At 46.4% G+C, this 15189-nt stretch overlaps 2 protein-coding genes across 8 annotated transcripts in view; one reads left to right on the top strand and one right to left on the bottom strand.

Moving 5' to 3' along the window:
- The window catches only part of LOC111266184 (transmembrane emp24 domain-containing protein 7), a 154472-nt gene that overhangs the window by 63334 nt on the left and 75949 nt on the right, over positions 1-15189 (top strand). The window lies entirely within an intron of this gene.
- The window catches only part of LOC111266183 (homeobox protein Meis1), a 103398-nt gene that overhangs the window by 32896 nt on the left and 55313 nt on the right, over positions 1-15189 (bottom strand). For all 4 annotated transcript variants that reach the window (XM_022843427.2, XM_022843429.2, XM_022843428.2 and 1 more), the window contains exon 5: positions 9957-10101. In XM_022843427.2, the coding sequence (XP_022699162.1) occupies positions 9957-10101 (145 nt within the window). The remainder of the gene's footprint in view (positions 1-9956; positions 10102-15189) is intronic.

Genomic DNA, 15189 nt, shown 5'->3' with positions numbered 1-15189 from the left:
GCCAGGCCGGCTGATTCAGCAGCGAGCAAGCGCTCCCGGCTGAGATCAGCCAGTATTATATAGTAAAAAAGATAAGCGGATTTGTACGAATCGGCTTCACCCGCTAACTCAACGGCCGACTTACTAGTCAGTTGTTAGCTGTTCACGCCATTGCCGAACAAGCTAAGATATGATAGATATACCGATGTGTTATGTGATTGGTGTATTGATAATAGGTTAGCACGCTTACTGAGGGGCTAAGGACACAGTAGCGCGTGGAGCTGCTGTCAAAAAGTGCCGTTTACTATTTTTGTCTGCGTCGCATGTTACTGCCGCTTTTAGTAGTCCAATAGGATTGACAGATGGATGAACAAGAACAAGACGAGCGGGCTGGACAAGCAATAATAGACCGATGAAACACTATAATCAAAGGCCGCTCGCCACTCATACAGGGGATGAAGCTCCAGATTGACCAGGTCCAACTTAGCAAATTGTAATAGCCCGTATAACCTTCGAAGGTTCGTAACTCACAACAACCCCAATCAGAGAAAATGCGCGAGCAAACGGGTAGGACAGATAGTGATGATGATGATAATAGTAGTGACAATAATAACGAGGGGTAATAATGAATGAGCGAAAAAGTCGTTGTGACTGTTTCAGTCTCGACTATATTTATTCACACATTTGTTATTATGGCTGATTGAAATTAATCATGTAAGCAACGAGTAGCGCAACGGTCTTCATTTTAGAGGGGAACATCGTCTTTGACGGGGAAAATTGTTCTTAGAACTATGAAAAGCTTACGTTATATAATGCTTTTGATATTAACACGTATGATAGAAACAAGATGTCCATTATTAGTAGGTGTACCCTGGTAGACCAGCTTTATTCTGGGGAATATCGACAAAAATATCTATCCTATAAATCCCTATTTGGGTTCCATTTATACTCTTGGAAAATTTCATATGTCTTTTCCACCGTTCATTCAGCCTTGGGCTGCTGATACACTGCTGGCAAAAGCGGTTGGCGTACCATTTGCCCTCATAAATAATACGGCACGTGTCCCTCCCTGTCGGCCATTTTGCCCTGGGCCCGGAAGTGGGGATCGTTTCAATTCCGCTAGCCGCTGTATGAGCGCACCGCAGTTGGCCCTCGGTGGACGGCTGCAATGGAATCGAATCGGGGTAACAGCGACAGCAGGACTGGCAGCAACGACCGCTAGCCTCAACTAATGCCAGGCCCCTCGCTATGTCCCGACATGCAAAGGTAACGCGAGAAGCCCCCGGCTGCTCGGGACCCCAAGTCGAAGTTTTGCAGACCGTTCTACCACTGCAAACCGATCTGATCTAGGCCAGGCAGTAACCCTCTTTCTTCATCGGCGCCACCACTCTGAGATCCGGCAATACCGCTTTATGTATTACGATTGGTAGGCTAACCAAGTAGGAAACGCGCAATGCAAAAAAGGACATAGACATACACTCACTCAGGGCGAAAGGCACCCAGATACGAAATGGGATCGCCATAACTCTGCTAAATGTATCCGGTAGATAGGATCCATGAAGAGTCAACTTCGAGATATTTCTCCTCAACTCTGCCAGAGATTGTCCTTTTTTTTGTTGGCGGAGGAAAAGGAATCCATTTGCTACTTCTTATTTATTGCTGCTTCTGCTGATGCTGCCGTCTAGAAATGTGACGACGTCTCTGATGCTGTCATCGTTCGTCCTCTCTAGGAACAAGTGGCGGCATGTTTTTATAAAGGGCGAAACTGGACCGAAACCCTATTTTTCCTGTGTGTTATATACAGCAAGATATGAGCCACGAGGCACGAGTGTATAGATCTCTATCAGAGTTAATCAACTCTATAAAATTTATAAAATTATAAAAAAAAAAAATAAAAATAAAATCTATAAAATTCTATTTGATTAGTGTTCAGTGACACTGTCTTGATAATCCTGTTGCACGCCATGGAAGTAGGTTATTTATACCTTTGACTTGGATACGCCGTGCGAACTTACGCCATTTGTCGAGTCGTCTGTATGTTTAGTAAGAAATTCCGATTCGCGCGAAATGCGCAAACTACGATATATTTTGTTAATCAGCAGTTTCACTTTATTCAAGTGCGACCAGGCATAGAATTTGCATCTGGATTTGTTCCTCCGTGTCTAAGATCCGAAAACAAATGGGAAACAATGGGTTGAATCAGAAATGGCCTTGGGCATAGCTCGTCCAGGCGCTTCTCATTATGACTTCGTTGAGTACCCATATGGTACCATATTACGTTGAAAAATGACACAATATGGACGCAGACAGTCAGAACACTGCAGGCAAGGCGACAACAAAGCGCCGCCGCTGTCGCTTCGAAAACAAGCATCGACTGCCCAGATTGAATAGGTACTCTATGTATTCCGTGCTGGCTTCGTGACCTGTCGCGTGGATTCACTTCTTGCGTACTGTTCCTACCAGTTCAACTGAGCAAGCGTTCGACAGGTAGTGAACCTATCGTACTGCACATATATAGATACATATAGCGTTCTAGTCATATATATTGCTTCATGATTCAAGGCTTCAGTGATAAACAACGCTTGTTTGATTAACAAACGACAAACATGCTAAACGGATGTTTTGATCTATTCCTGCTATTCAGTCGTTATCATATGCAAAAAGGCACTGCATTGTTTCGCTTTTGGTGTCAGACCGGGTAGACAGCTGCCTGTTCGGCATATTTATATAGTCAATTATTTTTCGGGGTCAACTTCGACGACAACAACGATAACAACAATGGTAGACACACCCGTATGAGCTCCGTGTGCTACGGCGTATATAGGGCAAAGCTCGCCTACATTATGCCCTTCGGCAACGTTGTGATTTAATTAACTTTTATGTAGTAGCATTATTGGCGAATCCGTTTCCTGTCAGAATTCTGTTGTTCGCAGCGTATAGAAATGCTTATGCTTAGCCTCCATCGTAGGTAAACGTAGTTTATAAATAAATAATCGATAAAAGCTTCTTCCTTATTGCTGGAAGCCATCTTTGAACTACTCGTATCTGTTGATAGCAGCAAAAATGCAACCCTTGAATACCCATTTCTCGAATAATATGTCCACTGTCGATTTACAAAGCTAACATTTAGACACCTAGTTATTTGGACGGATTACGTCCAGTAAGAAAACGTACTAACAAGTACATCATTGCGGGAGCCACATTACTGCAATTATGTAGGCATATATATACACAGGAAATTACAGACAAGTAAACAATATCTATTGTTGGCTATATGGGCCCTATATGGAGAGATACTTGCCGCTGTATGCCAGGCCACAACTCAATGGAAAACATCCGGGCAATTACGCACGATTCCGAGGCGTGAGCGATAGCAGTGGCCAACGAGACGAGCCTTTCAGCTCCAACAAGGATAGTTATGTATTTGAATACAATAACGGAAGGATCATGATTACCACATGTGTCAGCCATTTTAATCACTATCTGTCGCTTTTGACTGTCACGCTGTGGGCAGGACACTGATCGGATTAAAGGCGTGCATCGCATCTATTTTGGCCTCATACTGCGACGCTACGTAGAATAGGACTCGCGCTCACCTTAAATAGACATACATAGTTTTGCTTCGCTACTATTACCAAATACGATTACCTCCGATTATTATTACCAGACACGACGTTACTCTTCTGGCAGATCTGCTTTCCAGTGCTGCTATCGTATCAGAAGTTACTCCGCGTACATGTAATGTTTACTGATATGACTGTAAGGGTTGATGCGCTCCAATAAACATTGTTCCTTGCTGAAACATAGTAAAGTCAAGTCTTGGTCTGGTACTTTGGAGTAAAGTCGATATTCTATCAAACTGTACCCTCTCTCTGGCTACAAACACGCGCCCAATGGCGTTTTCAAAAAGTAAATAGACAATGGTGCTTTTGCGCCTAGCGCCTGCGACGAACGCCAGTGCCTGTAGAAGCAGTAATATGGAGTGGTAATTTACCTGTACGCGCCACGCATGAATACCGCACAGTTGTCATAGCCGACGGGTGCACGTAAACGGCCCAAATAAACACAACCCAATAGGATGCTAAACCCATTGGCGAATCAGCGGCGACTAAGTTCGTCCTTGCTGTTCCGCTATCATTGTCATCCGACATGTTTTTAAAAATTAAATATATATGGTTGAAGTCACGTTCATCTATTATGCAACAAAATTTGTCCTATTTCTAAGACGTTTATTTTCTATGACACATGGTTGCGACCCCACGTCACGCGAAAGCTACCATAATTAATACATGCATTTGTTTTAGTCCTGCGTGACTACTGCTGCAGACGTTAGTGTAGATCCTTGAATTGTCCTTGTTAGCGGAAATTAGCTGGTTGAGCTTTTTTGGATATGGCAGCGCGACTGCTCGAAAGCGAAAGTACTTTGATGGACGCAACGATACTATATAGTAGATGGTACCACAATGAGTTCCGGTCACGGCGTTATGATTTAAAACGATTTGTTGTGATGTAGAGATTTTCAATCAATAGCCTGAACAGCATAAAAGCATGAATACAATCTTTTTTGCAGTGGTTTCGTTGATGAAGTGTAGCTGAACGACTACTGATTGGTCTTTATGAGGTCGACCAAGCCGATAGAACAGTCTGTCGAAACTTCACCAGATCTGTATTAGTTTATTGCCTTCAGCGTGTACAGCACGTGGATGAGAGCACTCACAGGCAGGTGACATTCTCACAGCGGGAACCCCCGCGAAAAAGTGGTACACGAGAAGATCCTGAGAGATCGGCAAATGGAACATGCTTTTCGTTTAAGCGACGTGTATTCTCTCAGGGTCACTTAGATCTAAGCGTCCTCTTAGATCCGAGCTGGGCCAGCGAGTTATCAGTGGCTATGCCAGCAAGGAAAATTTTGCAACCTAAAACGCTCGCTTCTTCACAGAAGCCCATATTTCGACAAGCGGCTAGTGAGGAAGGGGCGGATAGTCTCAAGCCCATGCTCTCAGCTCATGCTGAATGGTCTCAAGTTAGCAGGTCGCTAGTTGACTCACTGGCATCTCTCGATGGCCACCAGCTTGAAAGAGGTGTCCGTAAAGGCCGAGTTGTCGAAAGTAGAACTTTAAGTCGGCAGAGTTATGGCCGCCACATATTGAGCGAACGTGACAAAAATGATTCTCATCTATTCGTCTGTAGGTAGTGTTTCGTTCATTGGCTACCGGCATTGAGCCGTTGGTTACTTGAACCCGCGGCCGAGATATCGAAGTCGACTTTCTGCGAAAGCCACCCAACCGACCGCGTCAAGTGGCTTTGCCTGGAGGAAACACGAACAGCTCTAGATACAGGTACAGAGAATTGTTTTCTCCTTCCGCCATTGTGCTTCCAGTGTTCGTAGCATCGTAGCTGCGTGCCAAAAACATCTGACTGTAAAAATTCCATCCGTAATCCTAGGTTAAGCATTACGGTTCAGCATCGCGACAAATTTTCCGGAGTGCCACTTTTTGGCTTAGAACAGCGGCGTATCTTCAGGAGAGACCCAGACCCAAGTACGGGGATTAACAGGCGCAGTGCATAGTGATGTTTTGAACACCGTGCTAAAATTCCGACGACATAGAACCATGCCTGTTTTCTTTTCGCCAGTATATATGAGCCTGAAAAGTTTGCTGCCAGCAGCCGCTGTGTGGAAGAAATTCGTTGACTGGCCAAATTTCGCCAAGCGACAGAAATGTGACCGTGCAGAATGGGATGATGACGACAACAACAACGACGACCACGACGGCGAAAATGACGGATCAAATAAAGAACAAATTCGAATGAGTCGAATGGCGGTGTGGAATAGCAGCGGGCGAACGACATTAGGCGAGACCATCAGGTCGGTTCTACGAGTGAGAGACAGATGAAAAAGATTCGCCAGATCCACTGAATACGATAAGGTCAGACGACGAATGCGACCAAGAAGAGATCCGGTAAAAAGTAGAGAAAGCAGGCGAAATTAAGCTAGCGTTGGCAGGCAGTTGTTGGTAGCCGCAAATACCCGCTGCCTGAGTCAACCCAGAAGTACAACGGGAAACGTGACGAGGAAGAAAAAGATACTGGAGGCAGCCAAAGAAGCTGGAGGGAGAGGCTAAGGGGTGCAGAAAAACGACAAAAAGTGATCCCCTGCGGGGAAGCCGCCACTACGGCTGCTGATGCTCAGAAGGGATGAAAACAAGAAGAAACAGAAAACGAAGCTGAAGCCGAAGCCAGGAAAAGACAACGCCACCAGCAGCTAATGCAAGCAGAGAGCGTTACGAGCCCGTCGAGATGCGCGAGAAGAGCCTCCGTACGAAAACAACGATAGTCAGTTTTCATTCCGTTCCGTACGAGGGGCTGGCAACATTCTCTGGCTGCAGTCTACGTTCTCATACAGTCGCATGTACCTAGCTGCGGCGTCTTCAACTAAATTGTCGCTCTGAAACTATTCGTCGCCTCAGAACTCCGTTCCAAGCCGCCAGAAGAGGAAGGCCGCTTAAGGCTCATTGAATGCTGTATTAGTTCACTGTATAGAGTTGTTTTCGCTGCTGCAGTCGAGCCACAGTAGCGGACTCAATCTCTTTTCTTGCATTCTATTGATTCGAGCCGTTCAAATCACCTATCGATTCGATGCTAAATCATGGTTGGCTTAAAAGTCAGTCGACTTGTGGTTGACCGGTAATGGCAGAAGCAGGCGCCGTGGTACTACACAAAAGGGGCGCGAGACGGTGACCGCAAGCCGAAATGTGTTAGAGTGAACAGCATTTCACCAGGCGAAATGAGAAGGTCCGCCAGAGCGGTCCTCTAATACAGGAATAGATGCAGGACTGAACCAAAATGAAAACGAACAGAACGACTCGAAATAGGACTCTTTTATGTTGCACTTCAGCGCGACAAAGCAGACTTTCGTCGTTTGTTGATTGCTTCGGGCGGCTGATTCGTGCCAAAGGGATTCGAATGGACGGGGGCAGGGGGGAAGGAATCCGACGGGGAATACACTAACGCGTGGACAAAGGTTTGAGCATGCGAGGCCGAACCGGGTTTTTCGTACCGAACAACTGTTCGAGGGTGGGGCCATCTTAGGTCCAGCCAAGAGTTAATGGCCTGCGATAGCCCAGTGGACAGTTGGGGTTCATCGCTACGATTTCGCTGGCGGGTGTGAAGCATCACAGCTGCGCGGGGTCGAAAAGGAAAACATGTAGATTTATAAGGTGACATGAGGCTTACGCAATTCTACGTCGGCCTGATTCGGCCTATGCTGGCTGGGTCTGGCGATGGTCTAACTTGAGTCCTTCAGATTTTCCTTGAAACGGTAGTTTACGAGATGCTAAACCTTGCAGTAGTATTGGGAAAAGTGGCTAATCAAGAAAACTACTTGAACAAAAGCACTGCCTACATCTGCCATATACAGCGACCGCCCGTACGCAATACTGATGCATGAGCATTGTGACACGCATTGAGACACGGTCTAGAGCGAAAAGGGGAAAACCAAATTATTACAAGAGACGTGACCGGAGCATCCATCGACTCGGTTGATATTGATCATCACGCCAGCGGCATACGTAATTTGTTACGACAACGTCACGTTCTCTTTTAGTGTTTTCAATTTTGTGGTAGAAGTTAGATGTGATGGTGGTGTTTGATTATTTGCTTCGACCATGAGTGTCACGCATACTCGTATTGGCACGTAATATTAACTAATAAGATGTTCGCTTCTACCGAAATATCAGCGCTACCTGAAAACTCCACGTTATGCTAAAGAGTTGGCTGATCAGCCACTGCTGTGCATGTATAGTACTCATCTTTCTAAGTATACGAGATTGCTTCTATGTAAGTGAGTTCTAAAGCCGGTAGCCAAAAGGGAACAAGCCAGTTGTTGAACACTAATGCCCAGACCAGTGTATATACAACCTTAGTCACAAGTATTAAGTAGGCAGAATAGGCTGACGCAGCTGTTATCGTCGACGAGGGCTTACACTAAGCTTGACCCAATATTCTTACTGGGTAGAATTGAGACGACGTCTACCAGTGCCATGCGGTGGCTTTGTGAGGTGTTGCCGGGATGGAAAATGGGTTGTTGTCTACAGCAATCTTCCAATAGACATTGCTATACCATCGTTTCAGCTACCTTTGTCGTTCCTTGTAACTGCTCTCCGTATGTTGGCCGACAAAGCCAGGCTAAGCCAGGGCAGCTCCGCCGTCAGCTCCAACAAAAGATGACCAGGGCTGCAGCACTTCCTACCAAATTTAGGGTAGGCACATCTTGGTCTGGAGAATGGAAAACAGACCCGGGTTTAGGTGGGCCGGCAATAAGCAGGGCCACACGGTTATCAAAGTCAGTCTGACCCTGACAGTGGTCGTGCGCACTTTCGTCCGGGACCTCTGTTGGCAAAACTTGCCCTGTTGCCTGTTTTTTTTTTTTATCTCGTCCCATATATCCCATTGTTATACCTGCCCTGTTGGCGTCAGCGCCATGAATAAAACGGGGTAAGCGAAAGCCGTAATGAATCACGCTGCCATGTTTATATACTATAGAGTGATCATAGTGTGTTACAGTGTTACGGTACTGACCAATTGTCTGGTTTTGGTATAAGATCAAATATGGAATTGCATTATATGATTATACCAGCTATGACACGTTACGTCTAGCGGCCTCGTAGTATAAGGAACGCTGATGGTTTCCGCCTCCCAGATTTCAGCAATAGAGAAAATAGTTTAAATCGCCTCTGATGCAAACACATATGCGGATAAGGTTCAGTAGGACAGACAGTTCTATAACTCAAACAGTAATTCAATCCCAATTAAAATCGTATAGGTTAAATTTATTTTCACTATAGCAAATTTGTTTCGATGATTTCATCAGGTGATACGGAGTGACTGCGTTCCGAATCGGACGATATGCCACAGCCCATATCAAAGGGGCAGTCGAACGGTTTATGTTGCCAATTTTGATTCGAAATGACATTCAAGTGCTCATCAATAAGGACACAGCAACCGGGTTCAGTCATTTGTTCGAACGCGCGATCCATGGCGATCACAGCCAATAACATTAGCAGCATATGCGAACGGCCTATGCAGGTGCCACCTGGCTACTGCTTCCAGGCCTCTGCGCCATTGATGCCTTTGTCGTTGCTACTGCTGCACATCCGAGACAACAGCATTAATCAAGTAGCGTACCTTATGGTTTTATGTGCAGATATATAAAAAGCGAGTATATATATGTGTATCGGCAGATACACCGATCCTATGATAGCTTCCAGCAAAACAGGCTACCGTAAATCGAAAGCTTGTGTTCGGTATCGACGAGACTAGTTTTCGAATCCCATAGATCAGCGGCTGAAGCGCCTCCGCTCAAGAGGCCGCTGCGTGAGAGACACGATATAACTGGGATATTTTAAGCTTGTAGAATAGAACAGAGTTCGTAGAGAGTGAAGAGATACTAGCTGGTGATTTATGACCTTTCGTTGTTGTTGTGGAATCGTGTTCCCTATTGAGCGCGATGTATTTCTTGCTTATTGTTTGTCTTTGGTGGGAGGCAAGTGATTCGACAGGAATTTGATATTATCAATCTATGAGTACGCGCAGATATATAAGGTCCTACCGTAAAGCTGTAAGTGTTCGTTGCTAAATGTTCTTTGAAAAAAAAAGGAATAGAGCTTTTATTTCGGATGCCGCCGGAAAAATCAACATAGGGATCTAAAATGTTTCACAATTGTATCTTGAGGAAGCAAAACTGGTTTACCGAGTAGCCGCTTCGTAATAATTCCATCCGTATAGTTGTAATAACGACATCTTTATGAAGCTTTTAATTTTAAAAAATTGCTTTTGATACTAACAAAAACCGCAACAACAATGGTGTCTTTATCAATCTCCAATGTCGCAGACGTGCGAGATGGTCACTCGGTTTAACCTGGATTAACAGGGATCTGGCGTTAGACTAAAAAAGTAAGAAAGCGAAATGTATTGCGTACCAGCATCGGAATTGTTGTCGGCCGAGTGTTGGCTTCCAGGCTGCGGGGGCATAATTGGTCCTGGGGTCCCTGCGGCCGACCCCGACGGAGAGCGTACGTCGTCACCCGTCGAACAATACGATCCAATCGACTGTGAGGGGGGACGCTAGAAAGACAAACAGAGACATAAATATTATGGCCAATGAGATATACTAAAGTCACTCAATGAAAATACAATTTTCGTCCAATGTCTTAGGGGGTCCTAGAGACGTATAGAACGTAATGGCAACTTTTTAAGGTATGCATATTCGCTGTCTACGTGCCCACTACTCGCGAATAGTTGTAAGCTTCTATTATTAATACCGTTACATTGACGAGCAGCTGCAAGATTCATGGAGGAAATGTTTCTCGTCAGGTTTAACTCAATGTTGCCTGTGACTCTTAACAGCGTACCATCCCACACCATCAGCCATTCAATTTGATCACCGCATTCTTGGCTTATAGCAAAGTGTTAACTCCTCGATCTTTTACCAGTTCTCCACTTTCCACGTTTCTTCTTTGGTAAAATCGATCGCGGGCAGTACAGTTGCAGTCCCCAATTTTATCGACGCTGAAAAACGCCGAAGTTCCTCATAGCCAGCTATCCAATTTACACAGGCAGCCCAATGCCCCCCCGAGTCCCTTCATCGCCTTCGACGTCGCATCATCTCGGCTAGTAGTTCCAGTTCTACCTTTTTATCGTTGGGGCCGTAGGCTTGATGGCAGTAACAACTTCACGGTCAATCAATTTCGCAGCGTCGTGCCGTGTCCTGCATTACTGCTGCTGTTCCTCTGCCGGTTGGTTAGATGCTCTATCGCGGTAGCTGTCGTCCAGCAACGCTTTCGCCTGTCGTCCGTTGCGGCTGCGATTGTGTTGGCCTTACCCAGCGCAACGAACGGCAGTTCAACTGGCTAGCCAACGATCAAATCATAAGCTAGCTATGATCGCTTGCCTGTTTCTGCTGTTGTCTTTTGGACAGCAGCTGCATAGACTGGGTCTGTTCATCCAGGCTATTTCACCGTGTAGCCGCGCCGATCTCCTAACGCGCGCGCGTTATGTTCTCATCTATTTCTGCCGGTCAAGACTCGTTTCTCCAGCAGCAGCCTTTTTAGAGGCCCCGCCGTTACGGCTGCTGTATCCGCTGCACATCGCCATTGCCGCTGCGGTGGTGGCGGCGGCGCTCACTACAATTTGAATGACTGACATAAACTATAATTTGAAGCGTCAGAGAGTGGCAGCACGTCAAAAAGGCTCGCTGCCTGGCTGGCGTCAGCAGTAGCCGGTGCCCAGCCACGATCGCATGGTCTTGTTGCCCCAGCTTGTTTCGATGCTGTTGCGTCTTGTTGGTAGAAAAACTGCTTGCTTTGATTGTACGGACGAGTCGAGCCTTCAGCGGCCGGCCGGCCGGCCGTCAGAACTAAATGCCAGGGCGCCTGTCTTGCGTTACCTGTCTCCGCTTGCCGACTGGAACAAACCGCGGAAACGCACGAGACCGAACTGCAGCATTTGCTATCACGTTTCTTGTTGTCGTCGTTGGCCTTCGCTCTTCGGACGCACGTCGCCTGGTTCGTTAATTTTGGTTGGCCTGCCACTCGGCGACGCTCAGCTGCCGACTCCTAGTCAACCGATCACTGACTGTTGACGACAGTGCCGGATCGCAGACCCGGCCGCTGTGAGTTACATTAGTAAGTGTTTGCGGAATGCTGGTAATAATGTCTCGTTTCGCTAGTTTGTACCGATGAGATGGCGCCCAAGCGTATGACAATGGGACGCCGCAAGCGTTTGCAACACGTCTGTACTATTTGCGTAGCTATGTAATTTGGTTTGGGCTTGAGCATTCTACAGCAACAGCAGTTAATAACCTGGTAATGAGAGTCATGCTTATCTTGTTGTTGACAACTTCTGCTGCAGCTGCAGCGTCCTCAATTCCCTTGGCTAGCAAACATTGGCGTTACAACTTCGTACATTTGAGCTCATGACGCGCGGCCATAGTTTATGAAAGCCCGTCCTTGCATGTTATTTTGTGACCTAGACCTATGCATCTATCTGTATGTGTAGCCCAGGGCACTATGTGCCTGCTTACTATGTGATAAGTATGATAAGTAAATGTATGCGCAGCTAGTTATGTCTATCTATCTCCCTGTCTGTCAGTCAGTCAGCTAGTCAGTATGTGGGACGTGTCCGTCATGGCCTCTTCTAACTTGATCTCGGCCGTAGCAGGGCCTTCTACAGCATGCTTACGTCCCCCTCGAGGTCTACTCTAGCCGTCCCCCTCCTTCCGCTTCTCCGTTCCCTTCTTGGCCACCGTCGCACGTCTCGTTTCCCTCTGCCGAGAACAAGAAAAAAGTAGATTTGTTTTTTCTCCTTTTCCTTCTCGACAACGGGACGCGAGAGAGTGACGGTGACGCTGCCGCTAATTTCACCAACTGCTCTACGCTATGATTTTCGGTGCAACGCGAATAGGTAAGGAATCTTAGATATTATAGAGAGAAAGACGGCAACAACAAAACTGTTCAGCAGTAGACGCGACCACCACTTTCATACTACAGAGCGATAGTCCACTGTAAATTGTGTGAGTTAGTTCGACTCGACTCGAATACGAAGACGCAGAAAAGGCCGCTTGAAGCATTTCCTCGGAAGGACAGACCGAACGTGATTAGCTCGCCGGTGGGTTTGCTGCCAGTCTGCCTGACAGTTGACAGCGCCCAGACAGAGGGCCACTTGGATGACGGCCTTACCATGGCTAAAACCTTAGACAGTTATTGCTTTTGTTGCGTTTTAAATGCTCAACGTGTACACCAGTGACCGTTGGTGAGTGTGTCTCACCGAGTTCTCCGTCAACGTAGTTCTGTTGAACTCTTACTGCCGACGCTGACGACTGTGCCGATGCCTCGATTCTGCCAGGAGTTAGATAGAATGACGCATTAAAGCGCGGCGACGCAAGAAAGCTGCTCGACGCCATCGACTTCACGGTCACCAGCAGCAGCACCATACAGACTAGTGCTATTGCGCGACTCAGATGAGCTTTACATAGGCGAAGTCTGCGAATACTCAACGGTACCAATAACAACATAAAACCAAGACTAATAAAACGACTGCATAAGCGCCGTCGATGAATGAGTCTGGTCAATGAGAAAAAGTCCCCTAGCCCCTTTTGCATACACTGGGAAATAATGCCACAGAAAAGCCAGTCACTGGCAAGAGGTCAGTCATTGAGCGATGTCGGCAATTTTCTGCTATCTGATCTAATTGAGCTGGTGAGCCAAGCAGATATAAGCATTCGCAGACGGTAGCGACCAGCAACCGTCGCCATGTCGGTAACAGTTTGAAGCAAAATACTACTTCCTGCTTTATTCCTGCTGTTTGCAGATAGATAGTCGTTCAAGTTAGGACTACCTAACCGGCATGTGAGGTTCCAGTTCGTCGTAGCTGACATCAAGCAACAGACCGGTTTCAAGGCGTTGACCTGCCGGATCTAGCTAATACCTGCAACCGCAGTAAAATTGCTACATAACAATAACCACTTCGTTTTTCCTATCACTTCAGCTGCTGCGGTTGTCAACCGCCAACAACTGTCTGTCGCCCACCCGATGAGCGAATACAGAATACGCGCGATATCGCACCGCGACGTTTTGGCTCGCGCTGTATGACCAAACAAAGCCAATGATGTTGCATCAAATAAGGAGAGTCGTTAGAAAGAAAGATATATTGAGGGGGCGGCAAACAGCAGGCAGCCTCAACGGTGGTGGGAAGAAATACGCTATGTGGCACCATCCGTAAACCAATCCGACGTCGCCTGTTGATGTTATAGAATAAGCACAACTACATGTCAAGCGCATGGTGTCGCCAGTGGCGTCGGTAGCGAGAATCGTTGCTACATTTGGTGCTTGCCGACTGATTTAGCTAATTTCGAATCGAAAGCTAGAAAGGTCCGACGTTTTCCCACCCACCACTAAAACCCTGAAATAACGGAGGGGAGAACTAAAGGCCAAGTCACACTGAACTTCCCAGTCGTTTGAAGTGGCGACTTGGTACCAGGAACTGTAGCAGCAGCGGCAAAAAGCTATAGCAACATCATTGACGCACTCTCAGTTTACAATAGCAAATGACTCAACAATGGCTTAAATTAGATGGATTTCTTAAACTGTCTATGATGAGCACGACAAAAGCTAGTAGCATTAAGAAAAAAACTCAAATTAGAGTTTTTCCGATAGCAGTAATAATAGAAGATACTAAAAATGAATAAAGAGGATCAACTCCTGTGCGAATCTACCGGAAAAAAAAGTGCTGAATGACAGATACAGGTCTCCATTTTGGCTTACCAACAAACTAATAAAATGGCTACGGCGCAATTTTGTTTTTTTTTTTTCTGTGCATTGTGTGCAAGCAATCTTTCGATAAAGCATCCTAGAAAATCCGACTTTTTAATTTTTGTTACCAAGTTTCTAGTTGTTCTGATGCCGGCGACAAAACAATGTACAGTGACGAGAGAACAAAGAAAAGAATAGTTCAGGTCTACTAGCTCACTATGCGAGTCGAACCTATACCTCTGGGTGTAAGGCGCCTTAATCCAGTACCATCTGTGTAGGACGAACTCAAACTATCGATTACCAAAACACTACTGAAAAGAGCTAGCATCCATATTTCCAACGGCTTCTTTTTCAGCAGCAAAGCGGCTTGGGGAGCGCGGTAGCAGCTGACAAACTTCAGTCTTCGTCAGCTAAATCACTTGAGGCATATCTATAGTAATTCCTCTGCTGTTTTTCCCGTTGGAGCTTCTATATATTCGTATAGTTCCGTACATTGGCAGAAAGTTACAGGATTCACCATGTTCTGCCACGCCTGTGCAGACTTTAGGGTTCTGTTATCCAGCCGTCGCCTTTATCGTCATTGCTATCATCGTAACTGCCACTGCTGCTGCTGCTGCTGCTGCTGCTGCTGCTGCTGCTGCTGCTGCTGCTGCTGCTGCTGCTGGTGTTACAGTTCTTCCCTTCGTCATCGAACAGTGGAAAGGAAATATAATTTGCGAGGAGCTGAGGGGAATCTGCCTACCAGGCTGCCTCATTGGTCCGTTGACTGCCTACCGGAGCAGCCATAGCAGAAACGAGAAAGTAGCGCAGACCCAACCCAGCCCAACACAGCTCTGCTGTGCCTAAAGCTAGCTGGGGTTAGCTGACCCGCCGGTCGCTTCTTCGCTCACTATTACACTGGCCG

This window comes from Varroa jacobsoni, unplaced genomic scaffold, assembly GCF_002532875.2.
Source record: "Varroa jacobsoni isolate VJ856 unplaced genomic scaffold, vjacob_1.0 scaffold_1063, whole genome shotgun sequence".
Lineage (NCBI taxonomy): Eukaryota > Metazoa > Arthropoda > Arachnida > Mesostigmata > Varroidae > Varroa > Varroa jacobsoni.
This window is presented reverse-complemented; position numbering and strand designations above follow the sequence as displayed.